We start from the raw sequence: 22198 nt of genomic DNA, 5'->3' as shown, positions 1-22198 counted from the left end.
CAATGTAAACATACGATAGCAAATCCGAATGATAATCAGTAGAAGATCAAATGTAAGCAAAAAGGGGCCGAAATTTCCTCGACAGTCAGAATACTTCAAGTGCATGTACATACTAAAGGAACTCACAAGACACACCTTTGATGTCTACCATGATTATGTTACATAAATGCGAAGGAAACATAAATGGCCGTTGCATGTGGAGTCCAACCATAGATCTATGATGATTTATAGAGCTATGACAACTACCATTAGGTTCTCGTTCACACACTCGTTCACACACCACCAAACCAAAAACCCTTTTCCAAAATACCTTCATCTTGTAATAACGAAGTCTCTCAAAAGAGAAATTCCACTTGCAAGACACATCCATTCGTCACAAATCTGTCAGAGAAACCATGCGAAATCATCATGAGAGGATCTCCTAAATCTTCTGCAAGCGAAACCATACAGAACTTGCACCATTCCACAAACTATGTCAGTGTACCTTCAATATATAGGAAGAAGATATATGCTCATCATGTCACACACTTTAGAGAATGAAGATGCCATAGCGCTTTTTGTAACATGCCACGTCGAGCAACATACGAGAAGGTGAATATCTCATGCATCACATGCAAGAAGGAGAAGCCATGAGACGTCGTGCCTCGTCCATGAATGAACCTGCAAGCCCCCCAGAGCATCTGAATTGAAGTCACGAGCTGCTGCTACAAGACATGAATGTGCCATTGGAGATGCTGAAGATGGAAGGCAGGCAAGAGGGAGGGCTGCCGGGAGCTGCAAAAGAAGGTGTAGGATTCCCTTATGATGAACCCTAACCTTCTCTACTAACCTCACTTACCCTAGCTAACCACCTAAAATACCTTATCACTAACCCTAAACTTCTCTACTAGCTACACTTACTACTAACTAGCCACTTAAACTATATTTACCACTTAACACACACTTAAACAAGTCATAATCAAACATCTACAAAACTGACACATTCCATAAGCTCCTTGAAGGGCCAAAAAGTAAGAGTGAGATTTTTTTTTCCCACACCCATGGTCCTATTGAGGGGCACACCACACGAGGTCTCTCAACTCACACACGCCACACACCCCCGGTCAGACAGTAGACCATGCCTCTAATTGAGGACTAATGCATAGCAAGAATTGTGGTGTGTGTGTGATATAAATAAATAAATAAACATATATATATATATATCTCTCTCTCTCTCTCTATATATATACGAGAGAGAGAGAGAGAGAGAGAGAGAGAGAGAGAAAATGTATAGCTGAGGGCTCTGCATCTGTTTTTACTGCAATGACAACATCTTTATGACCATCATTTGTACGCAAACGATGAGGGCTTCAGGAGCTCTTGTCAGTGGTGCTGTTGAACACGAGTCTGCTAAGCCAGCTTTTCACCCTCAAAGATTGCGGGCTTTCGTTGTGGCTGCTGTTCTTACCGTTTTCACCAGCTCACAGGTATCCCGACTTGCTGTATTGTGCCCCCGGCCATGGTCTGTTGCTTCCTTAGGTTGGGAGTTTTTCTGTATCGGCCTAGAAATAGACGACGGCTTCTAACCTTCGTTTCTCGGCTTCAGTGATGACTTGCTTCTAAGCCGGCAGATTTTGCAGAAGTTGGGTTTTGCGAATTGTATTTCACATCGAACTAAATTCTGTAGACTCAATATTTTTGAATGATGCCGTAGCTGTGCAATTCACGTTCTGCCGGCAGCTTATTTCAGCACCTGCATGGCAAAAAGATAACTATAACAAATGTCTGCCTTTTCGGGATTGGTGTTCTTGTAAGAATAAGACAAGCTGGAATACATCATATTCATACACCCCATGTAGGGGAACTTAGGACACCCCTAAAGAAAAAACTATACGAAAAGTGATTCTAGTAGAGTAGCTGGGCATGTCTAAGTTTGAAGGGATGTTAGGTGTGTGGACCCTATCCAGACTCTACCATAAGTGAACGAATGGGGCTAGCTTCTTTGAAGCCTTGATGTCTCTCTTAGCTGTCCTCTGCCCTTCGGTTTGCTCTATGGGTCTCCCTTGTGGATGCTGTGAAGCAGTGAGACACCGTGAAATAGTCTGGAGAGAGAGAGAGAGAAAGAGATAGAAAGAGATGGAAAGTCTCCCACGACCTTTGTTGAAAACTAGAACACTTGTCAACACACCAACAAAACAGTCGCAAACCCTGTGACGTTGCCAAAACACTCGATCAAGCAACTACCAGTTACTAAAATTCAAATAAAATCTCAGCCCTATTGTGCATCCACAAGAAGCATGCTGAATTCTTTTAGGAAATTAATACTGGATGATCATAAATTTTATCATGCTCATCTACCTTGACACTATTAGGAAAGCGCCTTGCCAATTCTTCTTTGTGTATGTGCACTGCTAGTTTTGAATCTCTACAACCGGCTGTTGCTGCAACCAAATCCTCCTTTTTAGTTACCATGATTCATGACCCAACAAAATCTGAGCGCATATATTGCTTGCACAGTTTGCAACCGATTTGCCTTTCCTCTGTGCCGTCCCATCTCTTTCATTAAATAGCTTCTTAAGGCACTTCCTTTTTCATTTGAAGCTCAACCTGAATCCCTTACGTCCTTTCTCACCTTTCCATCGACGTCTTCTCTTTTGTTTTTCCTAATATTCTCAACCTGGCCCAGATTTTTGCCATTTCTCCTGCTTGTAGTGGTAGAAGTGAATATCCTTTAATCCTACATGCACGCATGAATACCAAGCATGGGCCTCATATAGGCCAGGAGGGCTGCCTGCAATCAGCAGTCTGTGGTAGGGGCTTTGGTAGGTTGGCTGACAGACTGGCTGTTCAGATCTGGTAAAAATTCTAGCGTAATCTAGCACTATCAAAAGGCCGTGCCTCCTTATTGGGACACAAGTCAGTAAATCGTGTAGTTTAGTCTGCAGCATTCCCTCAGCGTTCTAGGGTACGACTTGGTGCAGTCCTGCAGCTTCTAGGAGAGCTCAAGTGAGTGCATAGGAAGGAGTGTAAGATCTCATGGTTGAGCGGTTTGCAAGAGATACACTGTTATTTTGGAGAGCTTTCTACAACAGTAGGAGCAGCAAACAGTTGACTAAGGAGTGCCATACTTGGCTGTACCAGACAGCAACTAGTGTGCTGCTATGGTGCACGTTTTGTACTTGATATAATCTATCTATATGTGAGTTTACTATGTGTGCCATCTTTCCAGATGTGAAGATACGTGCTTCAACATTGTTTCAGAGCTAGGGAGGTGAATTCCTTGATAAAGCCCAGGTAGTCTGATGCAGATGGATTAGTTGATAGGGAGGATTCTGAGTTCTCAAAGAAAGATCAAAGGGATATGGATGGTGACCTAATTAAAACTTTGTGTCGGAGATCAGGAAGCCAAATGATCATGAGAGATGTGAAGATACTGCTTCAACATTGTTTCAGAGCTAGGGAGGTGAATTCCTTGATAAAGCTCAGGTAGTCTGATGCAGATGGATTGGTTGATAGGGAGGATTCTGAGTTCTCAAAGAAAGATCAAAGGGATATGGATGGTGACCTAATTAAAACTTTGTGTCGGAGATCAGGAAGCCAAAAGATCATGAGGGATTACAAGTAACCTTGGTGGGCTCAGGAATTGAACCTGAGTCGAGCATTGTTCCAGAGGCCACTGGGAGTAGTTCTTGAGCTTCTGGAAAGGGACCAGTCAGTGAGATCTATGTGCAGCAGCTGCAAGGATCTCACTTTAGAGGTTTCAAGGATCAAGGTTGGCACTTAGGGCTGCGAGCTTGTCCAAGATTAGGGCTGGCTGTGGGCTGAAATATGCCCAGCCATAGGCCCATGTAATGGGCATATTGGCCGGAAGAGTCGCAGCAGCAAAGAGGCACCTGGAGCAGGGCCTTATATAGGCCTGGAGAGCTGCCTGCAGTCAGCAAGAGACTCCTATAGTTGGCAGTCCTGTTAGAAATGACCCAACGAGTGTGGTGTGGGGTGTGGAATATCACAAACTTCTTAAACTTATGTGCGTAGAATAGATGTGCAGACTCATCAATAGACAATGAACCAGCTAGATAAAGAAACCACCAAAATAATACATTTCCGTCTGTCATGTGCATGGATTGGTATCTGACGTGTACTGGGTACACAAGACTAGCTCAGGTAGCTTGGGGAGGCTTAGAGCTAGGCCGGCTTGATTCTCGGGTTGAATGGCAAGGGTACGAACTGGTTAGAGGTCTTCGCTATTTTTGGCGCTTGGGGCCCGAGTCTATAAAAGGGGCCTAGGGGTTCAGTTCTCAGAGAACTGATGGGAGCAAGTTCCGTTCCCAGGTGCTAGGTCTGATCCTGGATTGAGTCGCGGACGCGCGTCTGCATCTTAGCGTAGCCCAAGGCCCAGTGGCAGATCCCAGGCTTCACAGCGCCACCTGGTGGTATGGGACACCAGGCTGGTTTGATGATTGGGTGTTCGTGCCAGTAGCTCAGCTCGTGGCTCGGAGGGGACATCTCCTGATTCGGGATCACATCCCGTAGATGTCATGGTTAGGTGGTGAGCAGCCTGCTCAGTTTCTCACGTTGTGTGTGTTTGTTTTGCAGATCAAGGGTTTCAGGAGTGCTGGGATGTGTCAGTTGGTATCAGAGCCAGCTCCTGAGGTAGGAATTTCTGATGTGAATACTTTGGACGATTTCTTCCTCCAGGTATGCCCTAAAATTCGAAATTTGCTGCTGCAAATTCTGGTTGGTTCATGGGTTATCTGGGTGGTCAGGATGTAGGGAAAAGGTAGGAGAAAGAGAGAGTGTGTTTCGAATTTGCTGAAGGGCTTAGGTGAGAGAGGGATGAGCGTCGCTGGGAGAGAGCGAAGGTGCAGGTAGGAGAGGCGATAGAGGAGCTGAGTGGCAGGCGTGCAGATTGTGGCTGGTCAGGGCTGCGTGGGGGTAGAGAACGCAGAGGCATGAGGTTGTGTGGTGCGCCATGGCTGGAAGGAGTTTCGGCCAGGGCAGAGTGATGCGCAAGGGGCTGGAACAGGGTGCGGCTACTCTGTGGGAGGTGATGCTTTTTTCGAAAAAGCACCACCCTCCAAAGTTGGGAGGGTGAGCTTTTCTGGGAAGCAGGGCTTCCTAGATTAGCCGCCCTATTCCCTATATAGCTTGGCAAGGTCTCAAGCTCAGCCATAGCTTTGTGCGAGAAGCCCACCTTGCCCATCATCGTTGATTGCGCCATCAGGATTCCGTACACCTGCGTCAGGCTGTCGTACAACCCGCGCCAGCTGCCATACACCTGCGTCAGCAACCGTACGGATTGTGTCAGCATCCGTACAGATCGCGTCAGCAACCGTACAGTCCACGTCAGCAACCGTACTGTTTGCGTCAACTGTATGGCTAGAAGGAGGATTCCGTACAGTACGGATTACTGCAGATTTTCGTACACTGCAGCCTGCAGCGAATTCAGCAAGAGGAAGACTCCGGGTTTATTGCGCCCGCGGTTCGCCAGTTTCCAGCATCTTCTTTCGTCATCATCTCTTGGGACGGTTTTTCTCTGCTCCACTCTCCTTTCAGCTTCGATTCCCTCAGTTATTTCGCTCAGTTTATATTCGTTCAAATCAGATTTCAAATATGTCTGATCCTGCAAATCCCGAGTTCACCATGGGAGATCAGGATTTGGATTACACTCTTGTGGGAGAGGAAGACCAAGGTCTTTATGACGATTCGATTACGAAGAAGGCCTTCAGTGAATTCACCATTGCTCTGGATGGAAAATTCGAGCAGGTTAATGCGAATCAAACGGGGTTGACACAACAACTCCAAGGGATTCAGGCGACTCTCACCCTTCTGGCTAGCACTGTGCAGGCACTCACGCATGTGGATGCCATGGCTTCAGTGCTAGGCCCGAACATAACTCCAGACCCTTTTTCGGGAGATCAAAAGTCTCGAACTAAGGAGGTTGTTGACACTTGGTTACAGAAGTGGCAGGTACACTTCCAGTTCCACCCATACCCAGATGAAAAGAAAATACAGCTTGCAGCCGGATTCATGTCAGGAAAGGCGTTGCTATGGTGGAAGGAACTCCAACCTAAGCCGGATACATGGATAGATTTCGAAGGGGTCTTCAGGAAGGAGTTCCTGAAGAAGGAGGACGATTATGATATCGTTGGCAAGCTTAAAGCCCTCGATATGTCAAAGCTGAACTTGTCATTTGAAGTTTATCTTCAAAGGTTTCGAGATCTGCAGACCAGGGCCACAAAGATGGATCCAGTGACCTTGTTAGGTTTCTTTGTGGATGGTTTGCCAGATTCGTACAAGTTGCAAATCAAGAACAACAAATGTACAACGTTGCAAGAGGCCATGAATTACGCGCGTATTTATGATGATACCATGGCCGGTGCAAAAGCAACTACAGTTTCCGACACGAGTGGAAAGAACAAACGGAAGTTCTTTCAGCCTACGACTGGTACCGGGGAGACGAAGTCTACGGACAACGCCTCCAAGAAAAACTTGACTCAGGCAAAGAATGGTCGAGCCCGTTTCCTTCGCACATTGAAGCTTAAGAAAGAAGGACGTTGCTTCTATTGCGAGGAGCGGGGCCACACCAAGAATGAATGTCCAAAGCGCAAGAATCAAAAGTTAGTGCTTGGATCGAAGCTCCAAGCGGGTCCATGTACCAAAACCAAGGGAGCGAACCAAGTTTCGATGACAGGTATTTCTGTAAATGTCATTACCTGCCCACTTTATTGTAATTGCACTTTCAATACTTCGTTGTTTGGTTCCCATGATCTTTTCCGAGTTTATGGAGAAGTTATGGACCAACAGGTTCACATTCTCTTTGATCCGGGCAGCTCTCACAACTTTGTTAATTATAAATTTGTGCAGAAGATGGGGCTGTCCACAGTACCTAGCGATCACACCTATGAGGTGCAGCTTCCAGCTGGGAAGCAGTTTTGGGATCGCAAGGTTGAAGCGCTTCCTATTCGGATTCAAGCTTACACAGGGGCTCTTACGTGTTATGTTATGCACCTGGAGCATGTAGACTTGTTAATCGGAATAGAGTGGTTTAAAACCCACAATATTTAGATTGGATGGACGGAGCATACACTTTCTTTTGTAGATAAGGATACCCAATTTTGTATTCAGTGTGATAAAATTCCCTCTTCTCAGGGACCTATTGTATCTGCGATGCAGCTTCGGAATATATTAAACACTTCTCATTATGATGTCTATCAGTGTGTTTTGATTCCGCTTTCTTCATTTGTTGTCTTTGTAATTAACAAAAATGATTTAAGTGTGTTTGAACACCGTGATGTATTCCCTACTCACCTGCCGGAAGGTTTACCTCCAGAACGGGCAGTAGATCATCACATAGACTTAGTCCCAGGGGCTCAACCTATTAGTGTACCACCTTATAGGATGAGCCAGCTAGAGGAGGATGAGTTAGCCACCCAGCTACAGGATTACCTGAATATGGGCTATATTCGCCCAAGTAAATCACCTTGGGGGGCACCTGTCCTCTTAAGAAAGAAGAAAGACTCTACATGGAGAATGTGTATAGATTATAAACGATTAAATAAAGTGACAATTAAGAATCGATATCCTCTACCTCGTTCCGATGATTTGATAGACCGTTTGGCCGGAGCGAAGTATTTCACTAAGATTGATTTGCGTACGGGTTATCACCAAATCCGTATCTATGCTAAACACATAGATAGAACCGCATTCCGAACTAGGTATGGTCATTACGAGTTTCTTGTCTTACGTTTTGGTTTGACCAATGCTCCTGCTACTTTTCAGCAGATGATGAACGATTTGTTTCGGGATTATCTGGGCAAATTTGTTGTAGTGTTCTTAGATGACATCTTGGTATATAGTGGAACGCTTGAGGATCACATAGGACACCTCCGGATTGCCTTAGTTATTCTAAGACAGCATAAGCTCTATGCCAAGATGAGTAAATGTGACTTCTTTATGAAGGAGATCATTTACTTAGGACACAAGATTTCTTCTGAAGGTATTAGCATTGATCTGGATCGTATCCAGAAGGTTTTAGAATGGCCTATCCCTCAGACTGTGAAACAACTTCGTTCTTTCCTAGGATTTACGGTATTTCTACGGAAGTGCGTGCGTGATTATTCACATATCACGGCACCCCTGATAAACATATTGAAAGGTCGTGGACGCAGGTCTACCCAGCCGATCTCTTGGAATGATGCATTGAACAAGGCTTTTGAAACCTTGAAGTTTTCTATCAAGGAAGCACCCGTTCTTGCATTACCCGATCCTACCCGGCCTTATATTTTAGAGGCCGATGCGAGTGATTATGCGATTGGGGCAGCTCTATTCCAAGAGGGCAGACCTGTAGCTTTCGAGAGTAAGAAGCTAGACGACACCCAATATCGTTGGCCCACACTAAAAAAGGAACTTTATGCTGTAGTATATGCTCTTAAGGTTTGGAGACACTACTTGTATGGTTCAAAGTTCCTTGTATTGACTGATCATCAGTCAATTAAGTATGTGTGTGATGGATAAGAATCGCGGGGACGAAAAGCTAGATGGGCAGAATTAATGCAAGATTTTGATTTTGAAATACGTTATCGTAAGGGTTCGTTGAATAGTGTGGCGGATGCCTTAAGTTGTGTTAAGTTTGTAAATGCTCTGTCATTTACGGAAATATCCTCAGACCTATTTCAATCCTTGAGAGGGCTATACGCAACTGATAGTCATTTCAGTTCTTATTGGCAGAGAGTCGAGGATGGGAGCTCCATGGTTGACCAAGACTCAGGGATTGTGCCACCTACGGTACAGGCGGCAGGAGGTCAGTGGATGATTAGGAACGGCTTGCTGTTCCGCAATGAAAAGATTTGTGTGCCAGATGTTCTAGACCTTAAATCCAAGATTCTCTAGGAGTGTCATGATGCTCCTAGTGCTGGACATCCAGGTATACATAGGACTCTGTCTCTTGTGAAGCATATCTTTTATTGGCCTAAGATGCGTGCATTTATTGAGAACTATGTAGTAGGTTGCCGGGTTTGTCAGGTTACTAAGGCAGAACGCCTTAGAAGCGCAGGCTTATTACAGCCATTACAGATTCCAGGTAATAAATGGGAAAGTATTTCCATGGATTTTATTACTGGTTTGCCTCGAACGCGCAAGGGTCATGACTCCATTTGGGTCATAGTCGACCGTTTGACAAAAATGGCTAGATTCTTACCTACTAGAACAACTATTTCAGCTGTCCAGTTGGCTCACGAGTTTGTAAATCACTTGTTTAAGATGTATGGTTTGCCATCTGACATAGTCATGACATAGTCAGTGACAGGGACTCAAAGTTTACAAGTAACTTTTGGACACTTGTTTTTGAGAAGTTAGAAACTACTCTAAGTATCAGATCATGCACAGTCCGATGGCAGTACGGAGAAGGTTAACCAGTTGGTTGAAGACATGCTTCGGGCATATGTATCTAAGAGACAGTCTTCATGGGAAGATTATCTACCTATGATAGAATTTGCTTACAACAGTGCAAAGCATTCTAGTACTGGTTACAGTCCTTTTATGCTTATGTACGGGTTTCAACCTAAGTCACCAGTTATGGTTGGATTAAAAGGAATTCAAAATGATGTTGCTAAGAACTTCTTGCTAGACATGCAGGAAATGTTGCAGTTTGCCAAGGAGTCTATTAAAAGTGCCCAAGATCGGGACATATTTTATGCTAATAGACATCGTTCACCTAGAGAGTTCTCTGAAGGAACGATGGTATATTTGCGAATTCCTAAGGAATCCAAGAGCTTAAGTACTGGTTTGGTTCCGAAATTATCCCCCAGATACTGTGGCTTATTCAAGGTCATTAAAAGAATTGGACCAGTTGCATCTCGACTAGAATTGCCTCCTGATGTTAAAGTCCATCCAGTCTTTCATGTCAGTAGACTGAAAGAAGTCTTGGGTGCGGATGATCAACTTGTTTCTCCTCATGAGATAATAGAAGTTACAGATTTGACTTTTATTCCACACGAACCTGAGTGTATTCTTGAATTTCGTGACAGACAGATTCATAATCGATCTATCACGGAATACAAGATCAAGTGGAAGGATCGTGTTGAGGAGGATGCAACATGGGAGACATTACAAAACCTCAGAGAACATTTCCAAGTTTTTTAGCAAACTCAGGAGTGAGTTCTTAGAGGAGGGGGAGTATGTCATGTGCATGGATTGGTATCTGACGTGTACTGGGTACACAAGACTAGCTCAGGTAGCCTGGGGAGGCTTAGAGCTAGGCAGGCTTGATTCTCGGGTTGAATGGCAAGGGTACGAACCAATTAGAGGTCTTCGCTATTTTTGGCGCTTGGGGCCCGAGTCTATAAAAGGGACCCAGGGGTTTAGTTCTTAGAGAGCCGATGGGAGCAAGTTCCGTTCCCAGGTGCTAGGTTTGATCCTAGATTGAGTCGCGGACGCGCGCCTGCATCTTAGCGTAGCCCAAGGCCCAGTGGCAGATCCCAGGCTTCACAGCGCCACTTGGTGGTATGGGACACCAGGCTGGTTTGGATCTGATTGGGTGTTCGTGCCAGTAGCTCAGCTCGTGGCTTGGAGGGGACATCTCCTGATTCGGGATCACATCCCGTAGATGTCATGGTTGGGTGGTGAGCAGCCTGCTCAGTTTCTCACGTTGTGTGTGTTTGTTTTGCAGATCAGGGGTTTCAGGAGTGCTGGGATGTGTCACCGTCCAAAGCTATGGACACAAGATAGATCCAGAGTCCCATCAATGGTGTGGTCCTCTGATCTTACGACAAGGTACTCCTCCTATCTGCTTGCTATCTCTAGACTTGAGCCTGCGTGCTCCACCTGGAGCGTAAGTAGACTTTCCGCGTCCAAAGATCTTCTCCACCTTGCTGTCTGGAAACCAGCCTAGGTGGGCTGCCACTCAAGCTCAGTCTGCAGCTCCTTCAGGGTCACCTTCACCTCCTGTGGATAGGCCCAAGGTTAGCCTTCTTGCTGCTCCTGTCTGCCGTCAGAGGGCTGCTCCAGATGGCCAACCTGGTTGGCTTGCTGGCCGACTTGGTTCAGCCCTATATAAGGGCCTTTGTGGTGCCCGTTTGGGCTGCTGCCTTTGGCACTGTGGGAGCCTCTTGCAGGCCCTTTGCCTGCCCAATGCCCCCCGCCTTCTTGCAGCCCTTGTGCTGCCCTCTGCAGGCTTCCTTTGGCCTGCCATGCTTCGCCATGTGCCAGCTCTGCAGGTGCCTTTTGCTGCGCCACATGCAGCCTCTGTCCCGCCTCCTGTGCGCCTCTGTTAGGGGCCTGTTCCAGCCCGTACATGCACGCCTTGGGTCCCTCTCCACCATGGGTCTCCTGCCCACAAGACAGCCAAGATGCTGTCTGTGGCAGGCCATTACATATCTGGTCCACCCCCCCGATGCACTCCTCATTTGGGGGCTCACAGATGGGGAGGCAACCATTCCAACAAGTCCCGCAGACCGCAGTAGGCAGTCGGTGGTAGGAGCATGGTCAGGTCGGCTAACTGACTGCAGTAGGCAGTCAGTGGTAGGAGCATGGTCAGGTTGGCTAACAGACTGCTTTCAGCCAGTTTGTGGATCTTGTCAGCCAGATCTAGGGTTATCTAGTCCTATAAAATGGCTCCCTTGGGGTAGCAGAAGTCAGCTCATTCTGCAGCATTCCCTCAGCATTCTAGGGCACTAATTGGTGCAGACCTATGGTCTGTAGCATAGCACAAGTGAGTGCGTAGAAGGGAGCAGAAGAGCTCAACCATGAGCAACTGAAGTCTGCAAGAGATAAGATGTTGTATTGGAAAGAGCTCCCCAGCAGTAGGACAAGCAAACACTGCGCGAAGGAGTGCCATACTTTACTGTACCAAACATCGTCTTTCTAAACATATTTGCTAGCTTCATATCAAATTTGTTACGGAGTCCATCTGGAATGTCCAAAGCATATAAATTGCATACAAATTTAGAAAGTCCAAGGCATGCAAATCGCATGATCCAGTAAAGAGGAAGCTGATAATCATCACTGATGAGAGTCATTATACTTTGATCAGCCTACATTAGTTTTAGTGCTTATTCCGTCTTATACTCTAGTTATTTAAAGGATTACTTTTACCCACGCATTCAGACAGTGAGCAGTCTTGGATAAGAGGGGAACGAGGGAACTGCATCAGCTGTTCTGGCCCTTACTAAAGGGCAAATGCATGAAGACAGAGAATGGGAAAATTTCATTGTGAGGCTGTTCTGGTCCTTTCTAAAGGGCAAATGCATGAAGACAGAGAATGGGAAAACATCATTGTGAGGCAGGAGGGTGGGTATGTCAATGGGATCTAAAGTGGAAAAGAGATGTAGCAGTACACATTTGGGTTTTCTGGGTTGACAGCTGTGGTTGAATGTAGCCTTTTTAAAAAGCATGTCTCTTGACACGTTTTCTTGCATTGTTGACGTGATTCCTCTTCTACTCTCATAGCTTTACTGCTCTGCTATTCCTACATCTTTGCGTTGGTCCTTCTATATTGTCAATAACTGAAGGTCTTAAGTCCTCATCTATGCCTTACACCTTGTCCTTACTTTTTTGCCTTCTGGTAGTCCTTCATTTGCAAAATGTCACATGGCCCTTCAATTCCTTTTGTTTTCCAATCTTCCTGTTTAAATCATAATTGTCCCCATCTCGATTCCAACCTCCTAAGATGTGTGTATAATTATCCTACGGTCTGACATATGCGTGCTTGCTTTTTATGTTTTAAAACTTGTCAGCAAGGATTCAAGTCTTTAAAATTGAACCACATATATGGATAAAGAGGGTTATATCCCTTTGGATATGTTTGTTCACGGGTTGTGTGCAGAAGCTTGATTCCCACTTAGAGGGTGCCATGATGTGTTGTTTTGCTTAGTTTGTACTTTTGCATCTTCTTTTGTGGGTCTTTGTGATAGTAAACAAGGGCAATAATCTTGTAGCCTATGTTGTATCATATTCCTGACGCTAAATTTTTGTCTGCGCAGGGAATTTTAACAACTCTTTCTCAAAGTGGAGGGGGCTACAAGTATGATTATGGAACTATTCCCTTTCTGGCAGAATTGCTCAAGGTTGGATTTTTTACAAGCTTAAAAATTTTTGCTTTTTTAAAGGGATGGGTGTTCTGATACATTCTAGATAGTATGGATTTATGGCTGGTGTCAAAAGTACCCTAAGTACTTATAAGTTCTTCTGTACTGTAATGTCTTTGTCCTGGTTTAACTTTTGTGCTTCTATTTAAAATCTGATTTGCTTTGCAGTTGACAGTAAGTGCATTTCTGTTGTGGCGAGGGAAGGAGGCTGCTTCTGTTCGAAGCACAGTGGACTGGAAGACCCTTCGTCTATATCCCATTCCTTCTATCATCTACCTTATTCACAACAATGTGCAATTTGCTACCCTAACCTACGTGGATACTTCAACTTATCAGATTATGGGAAATTTGAAGATTGTTACCACTGGTATACTCTTCAGGTGCTTCATTAAAATTAGTAAATTGATTTCATGTGGCATTTACTCTAGAAAGAAAGCTCTTCTCATCTATGAAATTGTGTGTTAATTTAAAAGTACACTCACATGGCTACCCCCCTTAGTGAAAGTTAAAATTTAAGCCTAAATCTAATGAAATTGAGCTGGTGCTAATATGAATATTAATTAACCATTATTCATCTTAGAAGTTAGGCATAGTCGCACAAATGCCTTAATGTCATAAAACTAGCTATGATTAATAAACATGGTCGGTTTTCTATTCCTTTGAGGACATGAATATTGTGGTCTGATTCATAACGATGTGCTTGGTATGTACCTGATGTGCTTTCAGGTGGAAGTCCATGGAGTAAAGTAAGATAGAACAGTAGAAATAACTTTTCTTTTGGGAGGGGGAGAGAGAAAGAAAGAAATATTAACGTCTTCTGGAGGCCTCATGGGCCTATGCAACAAAGTACACTAAAAAATAGTATCTCATTCCAGCCACACCATGGGCTTACACATTGATGGGTGCTATACTACGAAACTCAAAATCCACAACGCAATAATCCTGATCCTGAAATTGCAAAGCTAACTCGTCCTCCTCAAGCTGGGTCATCCTATAAGGTGGAATACTAATAGGTTGAGCCCTAGGAACTAAATCTATGCGATGATCTACTGTCCTTTCGGGAGGTAAACCTTCTGGGAGTTGTGTAGGGAATACATCAACAAAATCATTTAACAACGTTCTCAATTCTCGTTGTTCAAACGTGCTTAACTTATTTTGTTATTAACTGAAACAACAAATGAAGAAGGCGGAATCATAACAAACTGATACACATCATAATGAGAAGTGTTTAATATATTCCAAAGCTGCATCGCAGATACAATAGGTCCCTGAGAAGAGGGAATATCATCACATTTAATATAAATTGGGGTATCTTTATCCAAAAAAGAGAGAGTATGATCTTTCCATCCGATCTGAATATCGTGGGTTTTACACCACTCTATTCCGATCAACAAGTCCACATGTTCCAAGTGCATAACATAGCACATAAGAGTATCTGTGTAGTCTTGAATCCAGAGAGAAAGATCGTCGATTTTACGATCCCAAAACTGCTTCCCAGCTGGAAGCTGCACCTCGTAGGTGTGATGGACAGCCCCAACTTCTGCACAAGTTTGTCATTAACAACATTGTGAGAGCTGCCCGGGTCAAAGGGAATGTGAACTTGTTTGTCCCTCACCATAAGCTCGGACAAGGTCATGGGGGCCAACGAATTATTAAAAGTGCAATTACATTAAAGTGGACAAGTAATGGCATTTACAAAAATACCTGTCATCCAGGCTTGGTTGGCTCCTTTAGCTTTGGTTCCTTCGCCTGCTTGGAGCTTTCAATGCCTGTTTCTTTTTTTGCGCTTAGGACAATCGTTCCTTGTGTGGCTCTGCTCCTCACAAAGAAAACAACGTCCTTCTTTCTTGAAGTTAAGGGTGTGTAAGAAACGGGCTTTACCATTCTTTGTCTGAGTCAAATTCTTCTTGAAAGCATTGTTAACTGACTTCGACTCCCTTGTACTAGAAGTTGACTAGAAGAACTTCCTCTTGTTCTTCCCACTCGTATTAGAAGTAGTGGTTCCCTTTGCGCTGGCCATTGTATCATCATATATCTGCGCATAATTCATGGCCTCTTGCAAAGTTTTACATTTATTGTTATTGATCTGGAGTTTATAGGAATTAGGTAATTTATCCACAAAGAATCCCAATAAAGTCACATGGTCCATCTTTATAGCTCTATCATATCAACCATGAGTAAATCGTGGCAGAGAAAAAAGGGCACTGAAAATTGAATTCGGAGGAGAGAGCAATCTAGGAAAGAGGAAACAAGGGTTGGGTTCGAGATTTCAACCAAGCAGCAAATTAGGGACTTCCACAGGAATGATGAAAGAAAGGAATGGGCAAGGCTTGATCATGTCATCACAGGGCCTTCCTAATGCAACATTTCACCCCTCTCTTGGGATGCATTAATATCCTTTGCCCCTAGGCACATTCCTTCCATTAGGCCCTTAGCCTTAGATCCACCTAGTCTGGTGCTATCAATCCTCACCTAGGACCTTGACATTAATTCCCTCCCGATCATTTACATGAAGCGCAAACAAATATATATATTACAAATATAGATACTTTAAGGGAAATGTCGACTTATTCTTCTGAGGTCATGCTACCTCGGCTGGAGCGTAACATTCCTTCCCTCTTCAGACATCAGCGTCCTCGATGATAAAGTCTGGGAACACTCTCCGCAATTGGTATATGGATTCCCAGGTAGCTTCGGATAGAGGCTGACCATGCCATGCAACCAACACCGTGGGTATCTTCCGTTCGTATTTGCATCGTTCCTCGGTCCAGGATTCTTGTTGGTTTGCGCCTCGCATTATCCTCTATCTCCTGAAACAAAACCACACCTTCGATTAGTGAGTCACCTGTATGTAAAAATTTCTTTAAGTGCGAAACATGAAAAACCGGGTGCACCTTACACCCCTGTGGCAATTCTAATTTATAGGCTACCTTGCCTACTCTCTTTAGAATTAACCACGGTCCACAGTATCGAGGTGATAACTTAGCACACTCTCCTGAAGTCAACGACTTCGAGTGCGAAGGAACTCTGAGAAAAACTTTTTCTCCTTCCTTAAATACTCTTATAGATTGGTTCTTATCCGCATACACCTTGGCTCTATTCATAGCCTGGCGGATATTAGCTCTCGCAAGTGCTAGCATCTCCCGCATCTGAACCACAAAGTTCGCGGCACTAGGCACTTTCTGAGGTATTCCAACTATAGTTGGATTTGTTGGTCTATAACCATAGTTCAGCTCAAACGAACTGAACCTGGTAGAGGAATGTTTTTTATCATTGTAGGCAAACTCTAATTATGGCAACCACTTGCCCCATGTATGTTGCCTCAATGACACATATGCCCTCAGCATATCCTCTAAAGTCTGGTTGACTCTTTTCGTTTGACCATCCGTCTCAGGATGATCCCCACTACTCATTCCCAACTCAGTCCTTAGTGTCTCAAATACCGCTGTCCAAAAATGACCGGTAAATTTGACATCTCTGTCTGACACTATGGATCTAGGCAATCCATGCAGACGAAATATATGTCTAATAAACAAATCCGCCACTTTCGGGGCACTAACAGACTCTCTAGTCGGAATGAAGTGAGCCATCTTGGTTAGACGATCAACCACCACAAGGATAGAATCATACCCTCCTTGTGTTGTAGGCAGCCCTACAATAAAGTCCATGGAAATACTCTCCCACTTACTTAATGGTATTTCCAAGGGCTGTAAAAGTCCGGGTGGCTTCACCCGCTCGGCCTTACTTACCTGACACGAGAAACACCGTGTCACATATTCATGAATATGCTTTTTCATCTTTGGCCAAAAGAAATCTCGCTTCACAAGATCATATGTCTTCTCGACTCCTGGATGTCCTGCACACGGGCTATCATGGCACTGTCGAATGACTCTCTGCCTGAGATCATTCTGACTAGGTACTACAACCTTGCCATTTCTTTCTAGCATACCATCCCTTATGGTATATCTTGCATATGTTTGGCCTTTTCTGGATGCCAGGTCATCCTTTTCATTTTCCCCGGGTTTTAACACATGAGCCTTAGGCCATAAGCTCTGGACAAACTCATCCATCTTTTGAGTTTCTCTAATCTCGGTCATTAGAGCACTCTCTAATACCGTGAAACTCATATTGTGCATAATGCGAGACAATGCATTAGCAATCTTATTATCCTTCCCTCTTCGGTACCGAATCGTTAAATTAAACTCTTGCATGAGCTCTGCCCACCTAGCTTGGCGGCCCCTTAAGTCAGGTTGTTTACAAAAATGTTTCAGAGTATCATGGTCCACATCCACATAAAATTCTGAACCATACAAATAATGCCTCCATGTTTTCAAAGCATGGATAACAGCATACAACTCCAATTCATGAGTTGGCCAATTCCTTTGAGAGGGAGAAAGCTTCTTGCTTTCAAAGGCTACTGGCCTTCCCTATATAAAAGGTACTTTATCTGAGGTCAGATCAGTCAATGGCGATACTATTTCGGAATATCCCTTGATATGCCTTCTATAAAACTGGACAAACCCCAAGAATGATCGCAACGCGGTCAGACTCTGAGGGATTGGCCAAGTTAGTATCGCAGCCACTTTCTTCGGATCCATTTCTACCCCCTGTGGAGTAATTATGAACCCTAAATATTCAAGCCTAACCATACACAGTATAGTTTTCTTTTTATTTACATAAAGACTGGCTTTCCTCAAAGTACTGAACACTATTCTCAAGTGTTCACGATGTTCAGTAATACTTTTACTGAATATTAGAATAACGTCAATAAAATGTACTATAAACTTTCCGATATACGGACGTAGTAAATCGTTCATAAGCATGACGAATGTCGCTGGAGGATTGGTAAGTCCGAAGGGCATTACCAAAAACTCATAATGACCAAACCTGCTTGTGAAAGCGGTTTTATGCACATCCTCGGCTCTAATCCGGATCTGATGGTAGCCACACTTAAGATCTATCTTGCTGAAAATCATGGCTCCATGTAATGCATCTAGCAAATCATCAATCCGAGCCATCGGATACCTGTGCTTAGCAGTGATATTATTCAATGCTCTGTAATCTATATAGAGGCGAAACGTATCATCCTTTTTCTTCTTTAATATCACTGGCGAAGCAAAAGGTGAGAAACTTGGTTGAATCTGCCCCAACTTGAGGTATTCTTCCAGTTGTCTACGCACCTCAGTCTCTTCAGTAAAACTCATTCTATAGGGAGGTCTATTTACAGGTTCTGCCCCCGGAATCAGTTCAATCTTATGCTGAACATTCCGCACTGGAGGTAACCCATAAGGTAGTTCATCCCTAAAACATTCAGAGAACTCCTCTGTTATAAGATTAGCCAGCTTGGCCATCTCACCACTTTGCGTAACATCAGTGCTAGCCGAAGAATCATCAACCGGCTCTACCGATGTGGTGCAAAGAAATAAAAACTCTTCTTGAGCTTTTCGGATTTCCATCACGGAAACCAACGGTCCCTGAGGTATATCTTTCTCACCTCGCAAGACATAAAGCAGATCATTCATCTTGAATTGATAAAGGTGCTTTTTCCAATCAATGGTTGGATTCTTCCTAGAATGCCACGCCATACCCAGGGCTATATCTGCATAAGCAAGCTTGGTCATTTCAAAATCAAGCTTCTCAGCATAGTCCTGAATACGAAGCTCCAACTTGGTAACCCTTTGGTCCCATACTTCAGTTGAACTTCCATCTGCCATCCTGACTGTATACGCATAGTTAGATGGACTCGTCTTTAATTTCAGCCTCTTCACGAGCTTGGAGTTAATCACATTGTGAGTTGACGCCGAGTCAAACAACACAATGACATCATGATTGGCCACTTGCCCTTTCATTTTAATTAACTCCGTATCATTAAAGGCTGTATATCCCATTGCTGCGGGCTTAGATAGGATGTTATCAGGTGCACTTGTTACTAGCTTAGCAACAGACACACATAACAAACAAGGTACTAACCTCTGAGAAGATCCCGCTAGTTGAATCTGCATCTCTTCCGCTCTGGGACTTCCCTCCATCTCCACGTCGCATTCTGAGATCACCATCTCAGCCATCCGACGATCTTTGTTACGTGGACAATCCTTCCACTGATGAGGCTGAAGGCAACCAAAACATAAGCCTTCTCTCCTCGCTTTTTCCCTTTGTTCTGGGTTTAAGGGAGACTTAGACCAAGCCCGGGCTGCCATTGGGGTTACTTTCCTTTTCACTCCAATGGTGGTACTTGGTTTAGGAGTTTCAGCCGGTTTCGCCTGCTTGGCTTGACCACTCGGCTGAGAACCACTCCCTCTACTAATCCATTTCTTCTTAAACCAAGATTTCTTCGGATACTTATACTGGGTTCCGACCTGTGCAAACCCACTTGGCCTGCTGCCCTTGGCATCTTCATAGTTCAGGGCTATGGCTATTGCATCATCTAACGTGTTCGCATACTTAGCCTGGACTTCCATTTTTATTCGATCATTCAATCCAAATATGAAATCTTTCACTTGGATTGATTGAGGCAGGGGTTCATCAACCTTCATTACACTCTATCGAAACTTATCAGTGTATTCTGCCACCGATAAATTTCTCCGATGAGGGTTCCTATATTGATCCCAAGCTTGGGATGCTTCGTCAGGAGGTAAGAAGTGTTTCCTGAATTCTCTTTTAAACCCCTCCCAGGTAGTGGATGCTATACCATCTTTTTGTTGTTTAATCCACCACTGATCTGCTGCCTCATTAAACATGTGGGTGGCCTCACGGATCTTCTTGATGTCATTTCTGATTTCACAAATGGCGAACGCCTCGTCCCATTTGTGTAACCAGGTCTCAGTGACATCGGAACTACGGTCGTTCATCCGACCAGAATACTTTTCCGGTCTGTAATTGGCAATATTTGGTACTTTAGCGTTCCTAGGCTCGACCGTATGGACACTAGACTCCGGTTCCATTGGAGCCTTTCCCTTCTCCTCTCGAGAAGGTTTGGCAGACATACTGTGTATCGCTCTCCTAAGTTCAGACTGCCCTGCATTGGCGTGTAACTGCTGCGCTAATAACTGTTGCAAAGCATCCTCAAGCAATGCAATCCTGCCAGATAAGGTATGAGCTACTGGGCGCGACACCTGCTGGGTTGGCCGGACTCCTGACTCACCAGGGTCCCTCCTGGAAGCCCCTTCTTCTGCTTCCATTTAGTTGAATGGGTGTTTTGTTTTGTTTTGTTTTTTTTTAAAAACACCGCTAGAAAACTGTATTTACAACTGACACAATTCAAGGTACTGGCACTCTGACACAATTCCCTATACTAGGGAATTCCTGCAATCCCAGATTCACACTAATTAAGCATTTGATACATGCATATATCTCAAACAGCGCTTTTTCTTATCCTAGGGAAGCTCTTGCAAACTAACTCTGACTGAAGCACATAGGCATAATCTCAAGCATAATCTGTCCTTGCTACAGCATCAAAGCTTCATGCAGGCTAATCACTTACGAGATCCTGTTAATGAAAGTAGAGCATCAACCGACTAAATCAAGAAAAAAACACGGAATTGATGGAGGTCAAAGAGAGCTCCCTGGTCATCAACGATTTCGTCACAGCCTTCTTGGATCCATGCAAATCCAACCAACAGTCTCCCGCACTGTCTACACAATCCCACTGCATGCACGACCCAGGGAAAGGCATTCAGCTTCGCCCTCGCTGTCCAAGTCCTAAATACGTGGCCAGCTGCTCGTCGACTAGGGCTCCACGTTGAGCGAATCACATCGAAGGCCTCCCTTACCAAGCCTTCATTCCGTCGGAGACCCTTCGCCTACGTTCTCTGGCTACGGGTCGCCCATCCACAAATCTCCTCGAAGATGCACACGAGCCACCACGTTGTTCTGCGTCACCTCTGCGCTCCAAGCCTGTCGTCCACTCCAAAATTCAACGATTTCGTCCGTCCTTCAGAATCGCTTTGTTCAGACCGTAACTGGCGAAATGTTCTCTGCAAAGTCTGCCCACATTTTCGCTCTGTCACTAACGAGACGATCTTTCTCTCTTGTATTTCGTCACTCACGGGCTATTTGTGTTGAAGGGTCTCCCCGTTCATGAGCTATTGTTACGCCCATCGTAGACCACGGGCAGCGCCAACCTTCCGTCGTAGACCACGGCAGCGCCAATCCCGTCACCCGTCGCAGGTCAACGTCGATCCTGTCTGTCCATCGCGTGGAGGTCACGAGTAACCGAATTGCTCCACGTTCCTAGTACTTCACGCATCCCACAGGCTTCGCCTAACACCCCGCAATCTCCTGGAGGCAGTGCAGGATGATCACTGAACAGACACGTCGTCTGTCAGATCGAAATCCGTCCCCTCTCTATCTCCTAGCCTTGAGCTCTGATACCAATTGTTAGGCACTACATCTATTTCCTACTGCAGATCACGGGAGCAACACCAATTCTTTCCTCCCGGCCAACCTTGCTAAAGCATACGAGCTGACAGAGAATTACGAATCAGAAAAACATATGTGAATCACACATTCTCTTCTCTCTCTAGCTTCAACAAGCCCCATCTCCCTAGATGGATCTAGATGCCACATGTCATCATCACAGGGCCTTCCTAATGCAACATTTCACCCCTCTCTTGGGATGCATTAATATCCTTTGCCCCTAGGCACATTCCTTGCATTAGGCCCTTAGCCTTAGATCCACCTAGTTTGGTGCTATCAACCCTCACCTAGGACCTTGACATTAATTCCCTCCCGATCATTTACATGAAGCGCAAACAAATATATATATTACAAATATAGATCCTTTAAGGGAAATGTCGACTGATTCTTCTGAGGTCATGCTACCTCGGCTAGAGCGTAACAACTTGACACACCTAACTAGAACCTTCTAGCACACCTACACTCACACACTTCTTGCAGGGACTCAAAGCCCATAGGCACACACACACACACATCAATTTGCCCCTTCAAGGACTTGGTTGAGTTTTCAGGGTTTGGTGAGTTGTGATTTTGCTACTGCAATTTCTTTTTGCCATAAGCTATTGGTTGGCCTCGTGTGCCGTCTCTTTCTTGGTTCACAGGTGCCCAGGCAGTGCTACATGAGTCATTCTTTGGTTGGGTACTTTGCTGATTTTATTTTGGAGCTTTGAAAAGCTTTG

General features: G+C 44.7%; 1 protein-coding gene across 2 annotated transcripts in view; it reads left to right on the top strand.

The window, feature by feature from the left end:
- Nucleotides 1-1255: 1255 nt before the first annotated feature.
- Nucleotides 1256-22198, top strand: part of LOC147903299 (Nucleotide-sugar transporter family protein) — a 34700-nt gene continuing 13757 nt past the window's right edge. For both annotated transcript variants that reach the window (XM_087372603.1, XM_087372601.1), the window contains exons 1-3: nucleotides 1256-1466; nucleotides 12960-13043; nucleotides 13233-13444. In XM_087372603.1, coding sequence (XP_087228729.1) covers nucleotides 1317-1466; nucleotides 12960-13043; nucleotides 13233-13444 — 446 coding nt within the window. In that variant the 5' untranslated portion in view covers nucleotides 1256-1316. The remainder of the gene's footprint in view (nucleotides 1467-12959; nucleotides 13044-13232; nucleotides 13445-22198) is intronic.

Source organism: Dipteris shenzhenensis, chromosome 3 (assembly GCF_047967505.1).
Source record: "Dipteris shenzhenensis isolate YYH24624 ecotype China chromosome 3, Dip_SZ_1.0, whole genome shotgun sequence".
Classification (NCBI taxonomy): Eukaryota; Viridiplantae; Streptophyta; class Polypodiopsida; order Gleicheniales; family Dipteridaceae; genus Dipteris; species Dipteris shenzhenensis.
This window is presented reverse-complemented; position numbering and strand designations above follow the sequence as displayed.